General features: G+C 40.9%; 2 protein-coding genes across 3 annotated transcripts; one reads left to right on the forward strand and one right to left on the reverse strand.

Moving 5' to 3' along the window:
• Positions 1–3,105: 3,105 nt before the first annotated feature.
• Positions 3,106–4,335, reverse strand: GPR27 (G protein-coupled receptor 27). 2 transcript variants are annotated; one of them, XM_036739722.1, is made up of 2 exons: positions 4,284–4,335; positions 3,106–4,232 (listed from the first exon to the last, which is right to left on the reverse strand). In XM_036739722.1, the coding sequence occupies exons 1-2, from the start codon at positions 4,333–4,335 to the stop codon at positions 3,136–3,138; spliced, it is 1,149 nt and encodes a 382-aa protein (XP_036595617.1). In that variant the 3' UTR covers positions 3,106–3,135. The 2 variants fall into 2 exon arrangements, with proteins under 2 accessions (XP_036595617.1, XP_036595616.1); XM_036739721.1 differs by having other exon boundaries at positions 3,106–4,335.
• A 13,673-nt stretch (positions 4,336–18,008) lies between these two features.
• Positions 18,009–18,476, forward strand: LOC118831706 (60S ribosomal protein L28-like). Its single transcript, XM_036739137.1, has one exon. It carries the CDS (start codon positions 18,012–18,014, stop codon positions 18,423–18,425), a length of 414 nt encoding a protein of 137 aa, XP_036595032.1. The 5' UTR covers positions 18,009–18,011; the 3' UTR covers positions 18,426–18,476.
• Positions 18,477–19,737: the final 1,261 nt, after the last annotated feature.

Raw genomic sequence — 19,737 nt, forward strand, 5'->3', positions numbered from 1 at the left:
CCTAAATTGAGCTTGAAGGAAGCTAAGGACTCATAGAGGTGGAGAAAAGAATGCATTCCAGAAATGAGTCAACCTTCACAACGGCCCAGAGGTAAGACAGAGAAAATACCAAATTTAAGAAACAGAAAGAAAGCTAGTTTGACTGGAATGGAGAGTACATAAAGGAGAAGAGTATAAAGTAAGTCTAGAAATGGCGAATGTAACCAGATTGTGAATGGTTTTCAAATACTATTTTGAAGAATTTGTACTTGATCATGCAGACACCAGCGAGTCGCTGAACATTTTGGAGCAGTGCAAAGGCACAGACCATTGATTTAGTAAGTTCATTTTGGCAGCTCTATGGAGGTTGGATTGGAAAGGAGAGGGACTGGAAGCAGTGAATCCAATCAGAAGGCTATTGTAATAGTCTAGATAAATGATCAGAAGGGTTTCAACTAGGGTTATAGCCATATTAGTGGAGATAAGGGGATGGAGAGGAGATATTGTGGAGGTAAAAATTAAAAGGACTTGACAACTCATCAGGTATTGGGTATAATAATCAAGCATGTTAGACTTTTGTCTAAATAGATTCTAAGCAAGGGTCCAAGGGCTTCACTAGGCTCCTATCCTTTGCCACTGAAACTATAATCCCATTTGTTTTATCTCATGATAAATTCATTAAGAAAAATATTCCTTATGAAGGAAAACCTGAGAAGGCCTGGTACCTACAAGCTCTGAGAATTAGCCAACTAATTCCCACTTGGACAGTGATTCATGTACCCTACCTATCTAAAGTTTGCCAAACTACACTTATCCATCAAGCATCACCTTTAGTCCAAGGATCTCCATGAAGTGTTCCTAAGCTATTCTGATCCCCCAGTGAGCTCTCCTTTCCCCAGCCTCTGGTTACATGAAAACTCAGCCCAATATGCCACTTAATATTGATTGCACACTATCTTTTCTCCTCAACTAGACTGAAATTCCTTACAGGCATAATCTCTCACTCTTCCCTTATCTCCATCTCCCAACAAGCTTAGGTCAGTTCTGGGCATATAGCCAACACTCAATAAATGCTTGTTCATTGATTGTCAGAGCTATCATATTCAAAAATTTTGAATGGCTCTAAATATCGTATCTTAAATGGCATTATCTATCTCTCTCTCTTTATTTTCATTCACCTATAGATGAACCATTTCCCATAGATGTGTCAGATACAGATATTGAAATACCGACACAGATATTAAAAATATTCGGTGTTTACTTTGTAAATGGTTTTGCACAGGATCCGGCATAGAGTAGGTATTTATAAATGTTTGTTGAGTTGAAAAAAGTTACATGAGTTTTTTTTTTTCTTTAACTGTCCTTATTTGGTGAACTCCTAGAGGACAGTGACCAACTGTCATTTACTTTCAAATGCTCATTAGTGCCTGTGACAGTGCCTTACACATGGTAAAATCACAGAACACCACAGCTAAAAGAGACTTTAGACAGCATTGTTTTCTCCTTATTTTCCAGACAATGAAACAGGTCCAGCCAGGAGAAGTGACTTGTCCAGGATCCCATAACAATCTTTTGTCAAAGTTGGTACTAGAATCTGGGTCTCTGGAATTCTTAATGCCAAGCCTTTCCTGCTATACAGGAGTGGATTTCCAGTAAAAGATGTGCCACAGATCATATCAAAAAAGCTGCAACATGACAACCCATACTAGAGGCCTGATCTAACATTTCTAGCCTGAAACAAGTGTTAGTGTCTTCTCTTGAAACTACTGTTAATAAAAGAGTTCACTCAAGGATAAAAATATTGGTATATTTCAGATTGTGTAATGCAAGTGAGAAATACAGATATAAATTTTTAAATGGAAGTTATGTTAATAAAAATGGAGCATTGTAGACAGCACTTAGAGAATTTCATATTCCATTTTAAGATTACATGTCTTACAAAGAAGCATTCTTTAAAACTATAGTTCTCATTATTAATTTAAAATAACCATCAGTATAACAGCATAGCTTAACCTGGCAAACATTTAAAGGAAACACTTTGTCTCTCAAAAGTAATGTACCATAATTATCTATCCATTCCTATTATTAAGAGAAGAGTAATTTAACAAATGGAGATAGCTGTATAAGACAGGAAAAAAAACAACTAAGTTATTCAATGTGCAAACTGTTTCCATAAAATTATTTCAACCACTTTTTATTTTCAAAAAATATTCAAAGCAATTTTAATTAATAACCTGTGCTTGACAACGTAATACCAGCCTGTAACTTGTATTGAGTACATTAAAAAAAAACATGCAACATTTTCTTTACACAATTAATCAGAACACTTTTTTTGCTATTTTAAAAGTTATGATTGTACAGAAATGTTACCTCTGTTATATAGAAAACAGTCATTTTAATATAGAAAACAGTCGTGTTTTACAAGTATTTTCCAGAAGTGTTTTGTTAACTTTGTTTAAGAAGTTAGTAAATTTCACCGCTTAAAAATGACTATGTTACTGCTGCTGAATTAAACTTCAACTCTCCAATTTTAAATCCAGTTTCTCACAAAGTTCTTAATTATTTCCAAAGGAATAGTGCAATAAATATCATCACTCCCGGTTTGCTACAGTCTATCTACAATATCGACAGCAGTTGTTTAACCAGCAACTTCAATTTTAATATTTTTTTCTCTTTGCCTGGTTCTAACAGAAGACTCTCAAGAAATCTAATTGTTAAAAGTCCCATTCTCTTTTACTTCACTTCAAAATATAATACCACTTAAGGTTGTCAAAAATAGCTTCTGTAGAAAATTGGTCTTGCCCTTGCACAAATAAAATTAGTTTAGGCTTTATTTAAAAAAAAAAAGACGTCAGTACTGTACAAAACACCTCAGGGTTTATTGTCCAGATCAAAATCTACTTTAGAAGATAAATGTAGCCAAGACAGTTGGGGGGTGGGAAGGGAGGTGCCTTATTCAAAAGCAAATACCATTTCACAAAAATTACATCTCTCCAGTCTAAATGTAGATTCTGTCCCCATTTACAGTCTGTGGTCTCCGGATGGAAGACAACCTAGATAAGGGGCAGAAAAGACTTGATTCCCCCTCCTCCCCTGGGGAAGAGAAAACAGCCTGTGAGGGAGGGGAGAGGCAGGGGCTGGAGGGCTTGGGCGCTATTATATGCCAATGCTTTTCAAATCGCATAGAAGGGTTCCCTGGCTGGTCTGGGGGCTCTGGCCGCAGGGGAAATGGGCTCGGAAGCAGACTCGCAGCTCCTTGTTAAAGATGAAACAAAGGATGGGGTTCACGCCGGCCTGGGCAAAGGTGAGCCACACTGAGGTGGTCAGGTAACCCTGGGGCACGGCGCCAGCCTTGATGAAGACCCTCAGGTAGCAGGCCACGATGTAGGGGCCCCAAAGGAGGAGGAAGAGGAGGGTGATCATGTAAAACATCTTGCAGAGCCTCTTCTCGGTCTTGAACTCCTCCAGCACGAGGAGACGCCGGGCCTGCCCCCCGGGACCCGGGCCGGCGGGGCGGATGCCCACAAGCGTGGGCGGTGTGGGACCCCTGCCGAAGCCCGCTGTCCAGTTGGCAGCTGCCTGGCCCGTGGCGCCGGGCCCGTGGAAGGTCCAGTTCTGGCTGACTGCGGGCACCAGCTGAGCCGGCTTCATCTTTCGGCGGTCGTAGATGAAGAAGAGAAGGCGAAGGTAAACCAGGTGGGTGGCGCCCACCACAGCGGCCAGCATGAGCATGAAGCCCAGTGTATCGTTGGCCCCGACGTGGCGGTGCTCGAAGGTACACTGCGCCTCCTCCCGGACGAAGCGGTAGGTGCCTACGTCCAGGACGGGCGGGAAGGCCATGGCTAGGGCCAGCACCCACGCCACGCACACCACCGCGGCACACGGCCAGCCCGTCAGGCGCTTGGCGTAGAAGCGGTGGTGGGCTATGGCCAGGTAGCGGGTGACGCCCACCCCCAGCAGCAGGAAGGCGGCGTGGAAGCAAAAGAGCACCGCCAGGAAGGCTAGCAGCTTGCAGCCGAGCGCGCCGGGTGGCGGCGCCCCGCCAGCGGCGCCTGCTCCCCGGCGTACGGACAGCAGCACTGCCGGGAAGCAGGCGAGAGAGCGCAGCCCGTCGGCCAAGCACAGGTCGAGCAGCAGGTAGTAGGGCGCCCGGTGCAGGTGGCGGTCCCGGAGGATGAGCAGCACGAAGAGCACATTGCCGGCCAGGCTGATGCACAGGATGAGGCTGAGCGAGGCTAGCTTGAGACCCAGGGCTGCCGGGCCGCCGCCCCCGCTGCCCCCGCCGCTGCCCCCGCCTCCTGCACCGCTGCTCGGGGCCGGGCTGCTTGCTCCGGCCAGGTCGCTGGCGTTCGCCATCTAGGAGCCTGGCACTTGGGAGGAGCTGGAGCTTGGCCTCCTCCTCCTCCTCTTTTTCTTCCTCCTCCTCCTCCTCCTCCTCCTCCTCCTCCTCCTCCTCCTCCTCCTCCTCCTCCTCCTCCTCCTCCTCTTCCTCCTCCTCCTCCTCCTTCTCCTCCTCCTCCTCCTCCCACTCCTTGTCTTCCTCTTTCACTCCTCCTCTTCTTCCTCCTCTTCCTCCTCCTCCTCCTCCTCTTCCTCCTCCTACTCCTCCCTCTCTTCCTCCTCCCACTCCTTGTCTTCCTCTTTCATTCCTTCTCCTCTTCCTCCCCCTCCTCCTCCTCCCTCTCCCCCTTCTCCCTTTCCTTCTCTCTCTCCTCCTTCTCTTCTCCCCCTCCCTCTCTTCTTTCTCCTCTTCCTCCTCCGCCTCCCTTTCCTCTTCTTTCCCCTTCTCCTTCTCTTTCTCTTCTTCCTCCTCCTTTTCCTATTCTTTCTCCCTCTTCCCCTCCCTTTGCTAGCAAGGCTGCGGCTGGGGTAACTTCACTTACCCCGCCATGGGTCAGGCCCTGGCCTCGGTGGCTCTCACCTACGAAAGAGATAGAGCAAGAGATTCTGAGGGATGGTGGGCGGGCGGCCCCTACAACTGCTTCTCTTGCACCTCCTCCTCCCGTCCGGGGGCTGCCTCCTCCCAGCACCTGGGTCCAGGCCAGTCCTCCATGGTGCGATCCCTTATGCTGCCCGCGGAGGATTTATCGGTGTCAGGGCCAGTCTCTCCCCGCCTCCCGGGGCCGGAGCCGGAGCCGAAGCCGCGCAACCACCTCCGCCGCCGCCATCCCACAAGCTGTTTTGTGCGAAGATGCGAATTGTGCAGAGGGCCGCGGCTGCCGCCGCCTCCTCTCCTCCTCTCCTCCTCCTCGTCCTCTCCTCTCCTCCTCCTCGTCCTCTCCTCTCCTCCTCCTCCTCCTCTCCTCTCCTCCTCCTCCCGCTGCGGCTGAGGCTGCGGCTGCCGCGCTCCCGCATCCAAACCGCAGTTTCAGATAGGGAGGTTGGGCCGCACCCCGGTGCCCCACCAGTCCCGCAACGCCAGCCCCTGCTGTGCTTCTGCCTTCCTCTTCCCTATTTCCTCCTCCTCCTCTAGCAGCTGAGGCCACCTTCTCCGAGCGCCAAGACTAATGCCCACCTCATCTCAAGATGACCCCTCTCAGACTCATTCCAGGGCTCACCAACTTGTAACCCTGCCACCCAGAGGGCCCAGGCCTGTGCTTTGGTGTGGAGTTTTTATAACCCTGCCCGAACTTTATTGAAATCCAAAATAGGAGAAGGGGGAAGGGGGAAACGGGGGATTTTACCGTTCGCCACTGCCCTGAATTGAGGGCCTCAGGATGGGAGGAAGATCTGGAAGTACTGAGTTCCCTCCCCTCCCTCGAACTTTCCCTGGACCCAGGAAGGACCTTGGCTGGGACAAGGACGGCTTTAATATTTAAATTCAAATAACTTGTGTCTACCTGATGCTAATTTTCTACCTGGGATAGATCTCTTCAATTCTGTCATACCAGCTTATGTAGGAACCTGGCTGTTCCCATTTTTACATTTCTTATGTGGAGCCCCAGTGATGCTGGAGAGGTGGAGCAGGCACTCAAGAAATACTCCTTAGTTGATTGAAAATCTCCCTCTCCAGGCATCAGGTTCTCATTTGTCCACAACTACAAGGAAAATTGTATTTTTCAATCTCCCCATCCCTAATGCTTTTCTCATTTTCAATACTGATCTGAATAGTCATTTTCAGCCCTCTTAGCTCTGTTCATCTCCTTTGCTCCAGTCCTGTAAACTCATTTTGCTTGTCCACAATGCCTCCGTTTCCATTTACTTCCTCCCATTATACTATCTTGTGCTTTGAGTGGGTCAAGTCATCTGCCCCAATTTTTTTTCCAAGTGGGTCTGCCCAGGGGTGAGGATCACATGATTGTAAGCCAAATAAACCACATCTTTTCTGAAGCCCTGTCCTGCCTGCAATCCCAAATGAAAGCTGGGAGAGAAGGGGAAGGTTCAAAGAGGAAGAAAAGACAATAGAGGTAGTAGTCTGGTACTTCCAACACAAATTCATCTTTCTCAGGACTTCTGGATTCACAGATGTCTTCATTGTGAATATTCTGTCCTATGAAGAAAACCACAAATCCCCCAAACCTTAGTAGAAGGTTTTCCTGAATTGCTGTGGTTGGAAAATGGATTACTTTGAAATCTAACTGAAGTTAAACTTCTTGGAACTCAGCCAGGATGGTCTTTGGATGACACACAGAGAGATCAGCAAGGGGCTCATAATGGACCCTTTTCCCTCTTGGTAGAAACTACCAGAACTCATGCTCATCTCATGGTGGCTACTAGAACCCAGAGTCATCTCTATACCCCAATGAAGCTCCCCAGTAGAGCTGGTACAGTTGCAGAGATGGGGCCGTAAATGGCTCTCAAATTCAAAGACCAAGATTTCAATCCCATCCCCCTGATGCTTACTTCCTGACCTTTCAAGAGTCATTTGACTTCCATGGGACTTAGTTTCCCCTTCTGTAAAATGAAAGGTTTGAATTCAATAACATCTAAGGTCCAATGTTAAATCAATGATTATATAATCCATGCATATATATTTAGATAACCTTTAAAGTCCCATATATCTCTAACTCTATCATCCTATAAACATTTGGTAGATTCACAGACTTCCATCAATAATAACCAGTGAAATTGAGAAAGCACAAAGGGAAATGAAGTTTGATGACCCTCAATTAACAGTAATAGAAACAGGTCCTGGAGAAAGGATAAAGGTTCATTCAGAGTCTCTCCACTTCCCTGATGTCTCAGAAACAAGTACTGGACCCTGCTTTAGGTTTTCCCTGTAGCTACTATGAAACAAAAGGATTTTAAAATTTTATTTTTATTAAGGAATAAAAGTTACAAAATGACAAGTCTTAAGAGACTACTTAGGAGGCGTCCCTGGTCATCATTGCAAAGTAATTAGGGCTGAGACTTTTAGCAAACTTATCATACTTCAGTGGCTCTATTTACAGACTCAGCTACTCCCTCCACCCTCCACCCTCCACCCTCACAAATCCTCTTTTTCACTTTGGGCCTAGAGCTGGAGTTAAGACAGGAGGTAAATAGTCATATTGTGTTGTAGCACAATAGGAAGAGGGAGCAGGGGGATAAGTCTTTATAAAACACCTACTATGTGCCAGGCACTTTACTGGTTTTTTTTACAAATATTATCTCATTTTATCCTCACAACAGCCCTGAGATGTAAGCACTACTATTATCTCTATTCTACAGTTGAGGGAACTAAGGCAAACATAGGTTAAGTGACTTGCCCTGGGTTACACAGACAATAAGTGACTGAAGCTGGATTTGAACTCTGGTTGTCCTGACTCCAGACAAAGCACAATAGAAAATAAAGGAGGCAATTAAAAAAAAGTATTGCTTTAAATAAATACACTTGCAATCTGTGATCCAGCACCCCAAGCTCTGAGCTCAGATTGAATGAGTCCAAACTTAGAAGGTACCTCCAGAAGGTGCCTTTCTTTTTGGCTCACATTGGTCTCACCCAGAGTTTATTCTGAGAAATCTCAGACTATAGATCTTGTGTACATTTCCATAGTTGTCAATAAGGAGCTCCTACATAAGCAGTCAAGGTAACAAAAATGTTTGTCAGGTACAGGACAGTTTATTTTGTTCCACAGATAATGCAGAAAATATAAAGGACAACAGTCCAAAAGCGATCCGTACCACTGTGCTTCCTTTCTAGAGGGTCCCACTTTTGTACCAGATCCAAATATCCTGACTCAGTACAACCCCATGGTTTAGATTGTCTTCACAAGGAAACTGAACTTGGATTCTGGGCACATAATCCCCCATTCCTTGAGCTCCTCTTCCTACAGATATACATGTATTCTATCTCATAATCCCATTCTTTGGTTTGGATTCAATTCACTTACCCACTACCAGAAGGGAAAAAAACACATGGAGCTGCTACTGATACATAGGCAGCAACAACATTCCAATGAATCCCTCTCCCATCCCACAAAGACCCTCTGAGTTTTCACTTTTCCTCCAAAAGGAGGAAGGCTGCTAAATAATCAGCCAGCTTCCCATCAGAGATGCCCTGTTTGAATAATTCACTGTAATAACAGTGTAGTGCAAAGCCCAAGGCCCTTGTGCCTCTGTATTATGGATTCCAGATGCCTGGTATTCTATTCAGCCAGCACCAGGAGCCACATGCATGAAGTGAACTTCTATTCCTTCCAAAAGGCACAATGCTGAGTATAGCATGACTGTGTAACAAAGCAGGAGGTACTCCACCTATAAAACATGCAAATTCCATGGAATACAAACATTCTGTAGGAGGCTGGTTCTGCTTCGACTTGGTTCATATGTGCCTTAAGGGCTTATCCCTATTATGTCTGGGTGGGTGTGTGTGTGTGTGTGCTTGCGCGCACGCGCCTGTGTTTGTGTATATACATACCATTATGTCAGGTGTCTAATGGGTAGGTGACTTTCTACAAGGTGCTTTAACACTGATCAATGTGTCTCTTGGAATATGAACAGATCTCGATATATCAATAGGCACCTAGGTGGCACAGTGCTTAGACCATCAGCCTGGAGTCAGGAAGACTCTAATTTCTGAATGCAAATCTGGCTTCAAACACTTACTAGCTGGATGACCCTAAGCAAGTTGCTTGACCCTGATTGCCTCAGTTCTTCATCTGTAAAATGAGCCAGAGAAGGAAGTGGCAAACCCCTCCAGTATCTTTGCCAAAAACAAAAAAAAAGCCCCAAATGGGGTCACAAAGAGTTAGACATAACTGAAACAAGAAAACAACAACAGAAACAGACATATAGATATACACATACATATCCATGTACATATTGACATTTATAACTACACTATATATGTCTGTGTACAAACATGCATACATACCAAGTGGCCACCAAATTTTTGTCTGGTTTGACTAATGACAGCAGTAGGTGAGATTTAAGAAGACGTTTTGATCCATTTTTAGAAAACTGGGAAACACATTCTTGGCCCAGAAGTCATATAAGCAAGGGAGGTGTCCTAATATGCTCTAGGAAAGTGCATATTTCCAGTAAATAGGAGGACCCATAAACAAAAAGCCACCTAGAGTACAATGTTAGTGTACCTTTTTTGTACCCAGGACTTCTGAAGCAGGGTGTGTTTCTGAAAAGATCAAAAGTTCTTCCTGAATCTCTACCTCTGCCCTTGTGAATCACACCAGAGCAGCATTTTGAGTTTTTGTTCATAATTGGTTACAGGGCATACACGATAATGGGAAGGGAGCTGACTGGAAGGAAAACAATGAGAGAAGCATTAGCTGAGCTTTTTGCTGTGAAGTGACAATCTTTTCTCTCCTCTTCCTCCTCTAGCTGAGCATGACACAGGATGGAGCTGGCAGCAAGCATCTCATCAACCCTATCTCTACTGTCCTTTTGCCATATCCTTCCAGTGTCCTGGAGGAGTAGGACAGGTGAACTCATAGAAATGAGATACTGTGGCCCTAACAATGACATTTACTCCCCATATGGTGCTGAAGATAGAGAATTAATTCCTATAGCTTCTTTGCCTCCTAGAATTGTCTCCCACAACAAAAATTCCCATGTTGCCAAGACAGGGGAATTCTGGGAAAGAAACTATTGCCTTGACCAATTCTGGAGTCTGGGAGTTCTCACAATACAGGTGTTACAACAGGAAATTTTCAATTTTTGAATAAAAATCTAGATTCTGAAATTCTAACTTAGGTTTACTTACAAGGCAAAACCTGAAATCCTTCTCTGATTATAAGTCTAGATTCTGAATCATGCTGTCTATGAAATCCCTTCACTCTGATCACCTCCTTCAATCCCAACTAGGAAGTCAGAATTTTGGAATGATGATGTCCAACATAATGTCCTTTCCTTGTCCTATGTATGACAATATCCCTATCAACAGCTCCTGAGGTAGTGATGAGGACCCCTTCCCATTGCTGGGTTCTCAGAAGATAAGTGAAAGGGATGCCAGAAAGGGCTTCTTTTTGTTGACCAGCACAAGGAGATGTCTCTTCCACAAAATTTCATCCTCTGAAGAATCTAAGTGAACTAGTTCATCTCTGGGACAGCACAACTACTGAGTCACAATTTAATGGGTTTTTTTAAAATTTTAACTCTGTGAATTCAAGTTAATTCCTCTCATCAACACCGCCTACCCCCACATTTTTCTTTTTCTTTTAAAGATATTTGTATTTATTTCATTAGATATTTTCTAATTACATGTAAAAACATTCATTTTTTAAAATTTTGAGTTCCAAATTCTCTCCCTCTCTTACTCCACCCCCCTCCTTGAGAAGGCCAACAATTGTATATCAATTATACATGTGAAGCCATGAAAAAAGTATTTCCATATTAGCCATGTTGCAAAAGAACAAAAAAAAAACAAGAAAAATAAGGAAAGTTTAAAAAAGTATGTTTCAATCTGCATTCAGACTCCACCAGGTTCTCTCTCCCTCTCTCTCTCTCTCTCTCTCTCTCTCTCTCTCTCTCTCTCTCTCTCTCTCTCCCTCTACCTCCTCTCTCCTCTCTCCTCTCTCTCTCTCTCTCTCTCACTCTCTCTCTCCTCTCTCTCTCTGTCTCTCCCTCTCTCTCTCCCTCTCTGTCTCTCTCCCTCTCTCTTCCTCTCTCTCTCTGTCTCTCCCTCTCCCTCTGGGGGTGGATAGCATTTTCATCATAGGTTCTTTGGAATTGTCTTAGGTAATTGTCTTGATCAGAACAGCAGTCTTTCAGTTTTTACAGTATTGTTGCTACTGTGTAAAATGAAATTGTCATTTTCTTTTTCTGACTTGTTAGCTAATCTTGTGGATGTGGGGTGACATTTCAGAGATGTTTTAGGTTGCATATCTCTAATCAATAGTGATTTAGAGAATTTTTCGATATGACTATTGATAGCTTTGATTTCTTCTTCTGAAAACTGCATGTTCACATTCTTTGACCATTTATCAATTTGGGAATGTCTCTTATTTTTATAAATTTTATTCAATTCCCTATAGATTTGAGAAATGAGGCCTTTATTTTAGAAACTTGCTGTAAAATTTTTCCTGGTTTCCTGTTTTCTTTCTAATTTTTGCTACATTGGTTTTGCTTGAGCAAAAACTTTTTAATTTTATGTAATCAAATTACGCATTTTATTTCCCATGATACTCTTAATCTCATAAACTCTTCTCATCCGCAGATCTGAGCGGTACATTTTTCCATGCTTCCCTAATTTATTTTTGATATTACCTTTTATATTTAAATCATTTGTCCATTTTGACCTTATCTTGGTATACAATGTGAGATGTTGCTGTATGCTTACTTTCCTCCAAACTGCTTTCCAGTTTTCCCAGGAGTTTTTGTCAAATGTTGGGTTCTTACTCCAAAAACATGAGTCTTTGAGTTTATTAAACATCACATTACTATGATCATTTACTAGTGTGTATTGTGTATCTAATCCATTTCACTCATCCACCACTCACTTCCTTAGTCAGTACCAGATTGTTTTGATGATTACCACTTTGTAATATAGTTTGAAATCTGGTACTGCTGGGCTATCTTCCTTTGCATTTTTTCATTGATTTCCTTGATATTGATTCCCTTTTGTTCTTCCAGATGAATTTTGTTATTATTTTTTGGCTCTACAAAATAATTCTTTGGTAGTTTGATTGACATGGCACTGAATAAGTAAATTAACTTAGGTAGAATTGTCATTTTTGTGATACATACCCATGAGCAATTAATATTTCTCCAATTGTTTAAATCTGGCTTTATTTATGTGAAAAGTGTTTTGTAATTATATTCATATAGTTCCCGAGTTTTTCTTGGCAGGTAGACTCCAAAGTACTTTATACTGTCTGTGGTTTTTCAGTGGAATTTCTATCTCTTGCTGCTGGACTTTGATGGTGATATAGAGAAATGCTGATGATTTGTGTGGGTTTATTTTATATCCTGCAACTTTGCTAAAGTTGGTAATCGTTTCTAGTAGTTTTTAGTTGATTCTCTAGGATTCTCTAAGTATACCAAATAATGATAGTTTTGTTTCCTCATTGCCTCATTGTAGTCCTTCGATTTCTTTTTCTTGTCTTATTGCTATAGCTAGAATTTCTAGTACAATATTGGATAATAGTGGGATTAATGGATATCATCCTAAGAAAGATTCTATTGATTCTTATGTTTTCTAGTATTTTTAATATTTTATTTTCCCTCAATTACATATAAAATAATTTTAATATTCTTTTTTGAGTTTCAAATTCTACTCCCCTTTCTCCCCTCCCCCACGCCAAGAGAGTAAGCAATCTAATATAGGTTATATAAGTACCATCACTTAAAACATTTCCATATTAGTCATTTTGTGCAAGAAAACTAAGAGAGAGAGAGAGAGAGAGAGAGAGAGAGAGAGAAAGGAAGGAAGGAAGGAATGAAGGAAGGAAGGAATGAAGGAATGAAGGAAGTTAGGAAGGAAGGAAGGAAGGAAAGAAGGAAGGAAGGAAGGAAGGAAGGAAGGAAGGAAGGAAGGAAGGAAGGAAGGAAGGAAGGAAGGAAGGAAGGAAGGAAGGAAGGAAGGAAGGAAAGAGAAAATAGTATAGTTTGATTTGTATTCAGATGAGATCAGTTTTTTTCTCTGGAGGCAGATAATATTTTTCACCATGAGTCATTTGGGATTATCTTAGATCATTGTATTACTGAGAATAGCTAAGTCATTCACAGTTAGTTGTTCATTGTTTGATATTGCTGTTACGGTGTATGATATTGTCCTGGTTCTTCTCACTTCACTTTATATTAGTTATGTAAGTCTTTCCAGGTTTTTCTGCTTGTCATTTTTAATAGCATAATAACATTCCATTGCAATCGTATACCACAAATTGCTTAGCCATTCCCCAGTTGATGAGCATCCCCTCAATTTCCAAGTCTTAGCCACCACAAAAAGAGTTGCTATAAATATTTTTGTACAAACAGGTTTTTTCCCTTCTTAAAAAATCTCTTAGGGATACAGACCTTGTAGTGGTATTGCTGGATCAAAGTATATGCACAATTTTATAAGCCCTTTGGTCATAGTTCCAAATTGCTCTCTAGAATGATGATTGGATCAGTTCACAACTCCACCAACACTGCATTAGTGTCTCCATTTTCCCAGATTCCCTCTACATTTATCATTTTACTTTTTTGTCATATTATCCAATCTGATGGGTATCAGGTGGTACCTCAGAATTTATTTGCATTTCTCTAATCAATAGTGATTTAGAGCATTTCATATGACTATTGACAGCTTTGATTTCTTTGAAAACTGTTCATATCCTTTGACTATCAATTGGGGAATGACTTTATTTTTGTAAATTTAACTTAGTTCTCCATATATTTGAGAAATTAGGGCTTTATCAGAGACATTTGCTGTAAATCTCCCCCCCCACACACACACCTGGTTTTCTGCTTTCCTTCTAATGTTCATTGCACTTGTTTTGTTTGTGCAAAAACTTTTCATTTTTATATAATCAAAATCATCAATATTACATTTCCTAATGCTCTCTCTATCTTGTTTTGTTCCAAATTCTTTTCTTATCCATAGATCTGACAGGTAAACTATTCCATGAATTCCTAATTTGCTCATGGTATCATCCTTTATGTCTAAATAATGTACCCATTTTGACTTTATTTTGGGATGCAGTGTGAAATGTTGCTCTATACCTAGTTTCTGCCATACTGTTTTCCACTTTTCGCAGATATTTTTGTCCCCAAAGCTTGGATCTTTGGGTTTATCAAACAATAGATCACTATGGTCATTTACTACAAGGTACCTAATCTATTCCATTTATCCACCACTCTATTTCTTAGCCAGTACCAGATTTTAATAATTACTGCTTTATAATACAGTTTGAAACCTGGTACAGCTAGGGCCCCTTCCTCCACATTTTTTTCATTTATCCCCTTGATAGTCTTGACCTTTTATTCTTCCAGATGAATTTTATTATTATTTTTCTAGCTCTATAAAATAGTTTTTGGTATTTTGATTGGTATGCCACTGAATAAGCAGATTAATTGAGGTGGAATTGTCATTTTATTATATTGGCTTTACCTGCCTATGAGCAATTTTCCAATTGATTAGATCTGGCTTTATTTGTGTGAAAAACACTTTATAATTGTGTTCATAGAATTCCTGCATTTGTCTTGGCAGGTAGATTCCCCAGTAGTTTATATTGTCTAGTTATTTTAAATGGAATTTCTCTTTCTAACTCTTGCTGCTGGACTTTGTTGGTAATGTATAGAAATGCTGATGATTTATATAGGTTTATCTCAAATCCTGCAGTTTTCCTGAAACTATTAATTATTTCAATTAGTTTTCAGTTGATTCTCTAGGATTTTCTAAGTATACCATCATATCACCTGCAAAGAGTGATAGTTTTGTCTCCTCAATGCCTATTCTGATACCTTTAATTTCTTTTTCTTCTCTTTTTGCTAACATCTCTAGTAAAATATTGAATAATAGAAGTGATGAGGCATCCTTGCTTAACCTCTGATTTTATTGAGAAGGCTTTTTGGCTTATCCCCATTACAGATAATGCTTGCTAATGGTTTTAGATAGTTATTACTTGTAATTTTGAAGAAGGTTCCATTTATTTCTATGTTCTCTAGTGTTTTTAATGGGAATGGGTTTGTCAAAGGTTTTTTCCTGCATCTATTCAGATAATATGATTTCTGTTGGTTTTGTTATTGATATGGTCAATTATGCTGATAGTTTTCCTAATATTGAACCAATCCAACATTCCTGGTAGAGATCCCACCTGGTCATAGTGGATGATCTTTGTGAAATATTGCTGTGATCTACTTGCTAGTATTTTATTTAAATTTTTTGCATCAATATTCATTAGGGAAATTGTCTATAGCCTTCTTTCTCTGTTTTCACTCTTACTGTTTTAGGCATCAGCACTCTATTTGAGGTGTAAAAGGAATTTGGTAAGACTCCTTCAACTATTTTTCCAAGTAATTTATATAGTATTGGGATTAATTGTTTTTTAAAAGTTTGGTAGAATTCACTTGTGAACTCTTCTGGCCCTTGGGAGTTTTTCTTAGGGAGTTCTTTGATGGCTTGTTCAATGTTTTTTCCTAAGATAAGGTCATTTAAATAATCTATTTCCTCTTCTGTTAATCTAGGCCATTTATATTTTGTAAATATTCATCCATTTCACTTAGATTCTCTGTTTTACTAGCATGTAATTGGTCAAAATAACTCCTAATAATAACTTTAATTTCATCTTCATTGGTGGTACATTCACCTTTTTCATTTTTGATACTGGTAACTTGGTTTTCTTCTTTCTTTTTCTTAAATCAAATTTTGTCGTCCCCCCCCCCCCATAAAACCAGCTCCTAGTTTTATTTATTAATTCAATGGATTTTTTTTTACTTTCAGTTTTATTAATCTCTCCTTTGACTTGCAGGATTTCCATTTTGATGTTTAATTTGGGATGTTTAATTGGTTTTTTTCTATGTTTTTTTTTAGTTGTGTGCCTAATTCATTGACCTGTTTCTTCTCACTTTTATTGATGTATACCTTTAGAAATAGAAATTTTCCTCTAAGTACTGATTTGACTGCATCTCAAAAATTTTGGTATGTTCTCTCATTGTTGTTCTGCTCTTCAATGAATTTTTTTATTGTTTCTATGATTTTTTCTTTGACCCACTCATTCTTTAGGATTAGATTAGTTTCCAATTAGCTTTTAATCTATGCTTCCATGGCTCTTTATTGAAGGTAATTTTTATTGCATTTTAGTTTGAAAAGAGTGTATTTAATATTTCTTCTTTTCTCATTTGGTTATGAGATTTGTATGTCTTAACATATCATCAGTTTTTGTGAAGGTAGCGTGTACAGCTGAGAAAAAGGTATACTCCTATACCAATTCACTTTTCTCCAAAGGTGTATCATACCTAACTTTTCTAAGATTGTATTCACCTCCTTGACTTCTTTTTTCTTTATTTTATGGTTATATTTATCCCAAGGGGAAAGTTGAGGTGTCCCACTAGTATAGTTCTACTGTCTGTTTCCTCCTGTACTTCATTTAATTTTTGCTTTAAGAATTTGGATGCTATGCAATTTGGTCCATATATGTTTAGTATTGATATTGTCTATGGTGCCTTTTAGCAAGATGCTATTTCCCTGCTTATCGCTTTTAATTAGGTCTATTTTTGCTTTTGCTTTGTCTGAAATCATAATTGCTACCTCTGCCTTCTTCACTTCAGCTGAAGCATAATAAATTCTGCTCCATCCCCTTATTTTAACTCTGTTTGTGTCTCTGTTTCAATGTGTCTCTTATAAACAACATATTGTTGGATTCTGATTTCTAATCCATTCTGCTATTCACTTCTATTTTATGGGTGGATTCCTCCCAACCATATTCACAGTTATGGTTACTAACTGTGCATTTCTCTCCATCCTACCTTCTTCAGCTTATCCTTTCTCTCTTTTTATCCTGTTCCTCTTCTAAAGTCTGTTGTACTTCTGACCACTGCCTTATTTTATCTGCCCTCCCTTCTATTGCCTCTCCCTTTCTCTTATACCTTTACCTTCTACTTCCCTGTTGGATATGACAGCTTTATATACTCAATTGAGTGTCTCTCTCCCTCCCTCCCTCCCTCCCTCTCTTTCTCTCTCTCTCTCTCTCTCTCTTTCTCTCTCTCCCTCCTTCTCTCTCTCTCTCTCTCTCTCTCTCTCTCTCTCTCTCACACACACACACATACACACATATATGTATTATATATATGCATACATATGTATGTATTCCTTCTTTGAAACAATGAGTAATGTTCAAGCACTCCCCGATCATTTCCCCCTCCATTGTAAAAGTTCTTCCTTATGTGCCTCTTTTATGTGAGATAGTTTTCGCTATTCCTCCTCTCTCTTCCCTCTTCTCCTCTTTCATGCATATCCATTTTTACATCATTCCAACATAATTAACTCATTCTTATGACTTCTATCAATGTAGACTCCTTCTAACTGCCTTAATAATCATAAAGTTCTTAGAAGTTACATATATCTTCTTCCTATATTGCCATGATTAAATTAAGATAAACTGAGACACAAAGTTCTGACCATGTTCAATTTATTAGTAAGGCTAGCAATTACCAATAAAATGGGTCTCTCAAATCCTCAAACAGTCAAAAGATCATGAGGTAGGGCTTACTAGTTTTCATACAGTTTGGTGAAGAGAAAAAAGAAAAGGAAGCTTCACAGATTGAAAACAATATGATTGGTTCCAATCTCTGAAGTATCATAGATGATGGAAAAGTATGATTGAGTGGAAATATGAAATGCAGGACTAGCAACAACTCCTCCTTCCATCTTGTTCCTAGGGAAAATTCATTGGTGATATACACCTGCAGTTAGTATCACAGAAATATCAGACCAGATTTTCTTGAAGCACAGCCAATGTTTTAAACCTGTTTAGAGGGAAATGTTGAGAGATTCCACCTGGAGGGAGGAATTAAGTGGCGGATCAGAGCAGGAGTGCAGAGCCTGCTTAAGATCCCAGTCAGGTCCTGGCTGCCGGTTCTTGGGGAAGGAGGAGTGCTGGTGTGGCAGAGTTGGCTATATAGAAATAGCTCTGGCCTTTCCGTCTCCGGGAGCCACCGCGAGTGCAGCCCCCGCCATGTCGGCCCACCTGCAGTGGATGGTCCATCGGAACTGCTCCAGCTTCTTGATCAAGCGCAACAAGCAGACGTACAGCACCGAGCCCAACAATCTCAAGGCCCAAAACTCCTTCCGCTACAACGGGCTGATCCACCGGAAGACGATGGGCATTGAGCCGGCCGCCGACGGCAAGGGCATCATGGTAGTGCTGAAGAGGAGGGCAGGTCAGAGGAAGCCTGCCACTTCCTATGTGAGGACCACAATCAACAAAAATGCCCGGGCCACACTCAACAGCGTCCGGCATATCATCTGCAAGAATAAATACCGGAAAGATCTCCGCATGGCTGCTCTACGCCGGGCCAGCGCCATCCTTCGAAGCCAGAAGCCAGTGGTGGTGAAGAAGAAGCGAACCCGCCTACCCAAGAGCACCTAAGGTGCCAGGCCTGCCTTTGGCTAATAAAGTCAGTCTGCCCAAAAAAAAAAATAGCTCTGAAAACAACAGCACATCCCCTCAAGCTTGGAACAAAGTACTCTTTACTCTACAAGCAGTCATACCCTGACAAAAGAACTCAAGGGTCAAGTAAGTTGGCTGGGAACATGGCCAGGCAGCAAAAACGCTCTCAGATTCAGACTCAGACTTTGGAACCTTTCTTTGGTGACAAAGAAGACCAAAATATGCAGCCAGAAGAAGTCAACAAAGTCAAAGAACCTACATCAAAGCCTCCAAGAAAAACATGAACTAGTCTCAGGCCATGGAAGAGCTCAAAAAGGATTTGGAAAAGCAAGTTAGAGAAGTAGAGGAAAAATTGGGAAGAGAAATGAGAAGGATGCAAGAAAACTGTGAAAAACTAGTCAATGGCTTGCTAAAGGAGACCCAAAAAAATACTGAAAAAATACTGAAGAAAACAACACCTTAAAAACAGACTAACTCAAATGGCAAAAGAGCTCCCAAAAGCCAATGAAGAGAAGAACGCCTTGAAAGGCAGTATTAGCCAAATGGAAAAGGAAGTCCAACGGACCACTAAAGAAAATACTACCTTAAAAATTAGATTGGAGCAAGTGGAATCTAGTGATTTGATGAGAAATCAAGATATCATAAAACAGAACCAAAGGAATGAAAAAGTGGAAGACAATGTGAAATCTCATTGGAAAAACCACTGAGCTGGAAAATAGATCCAGGAGAGATAATTTAAAAATTATTGGACTACCTGAAAGCCACGATCAAAAAAAGAGCCTAGATATCATCTTTCAAGAAATTATCAAGGGGAACTGCCCTGATATTCTAGAGCCAGAGGGTAAAATAGAAATTGAAAGAATCCATCAGATCGCCTCCTCGAAATAGATCCCAAAAAGAAATCTCCTAGGAATATTGTCACCAAATTCCAGAGCTCCCAGATCAAGGAGAAAATACTGCAAGCAGTCAGAAAGAAACAATTTGAGTATTGTGGAAAAACAATCAGGATAACACAGGATCTAGCAGCTTTCTACATTAAGGAATCGAAGGACTTGGAATACGATATTCCAGAGGTCAATGGAGCTAGGATTAAAACCAAGAATCACCTACCCAGCAAAACCGAGTATCATGCTCCAAGGCAAAATATGGATTTTCAATAAAATAGAGGATTTTCAAGCTTTCTCAGTGAAAAAGACGAGAGCTGAATAGAAAATTTGACTTTCAAACACAAGAATCAAGAGAAGCATGAAAAGGAGAAATCATAACGGATGTACTAAAGTTGAACTGTTTT

Source organism: Trichosurus vulpecula, chromosome 9 (assembly GCF_011100635.1).
Source record: "Trichosurus vulpecula isolate mTriVul1 chromosome 9, mTriVul1.pri, whole genome shotgun sequence".
Taxonomy (NCBI): domain Eukaryota; kingdom Metazoa; phylum Chordata; class Mammalia; order Diprotodontia; family Phalangeridae; genus Trichosurus; species Trichosurus vulpecula.

Excerpts from the sequence above, each read along its gene's own strand:
- GPR27 (XM_036739721.1), bottom strand. The coding sequence starts at position 4,335 with ATGGCGAACGCCAGCGACCTGGCCGGAGCAAGCAGCCCGGCCCCGAGC.
- LOC118831706 (XM_036739137.1), top strand. The coding sequence starts at position 18,012 with ATGTCGGCCCACCTGCAGTGGATGGTCCATCGGAACTGCTCCAGCTTC.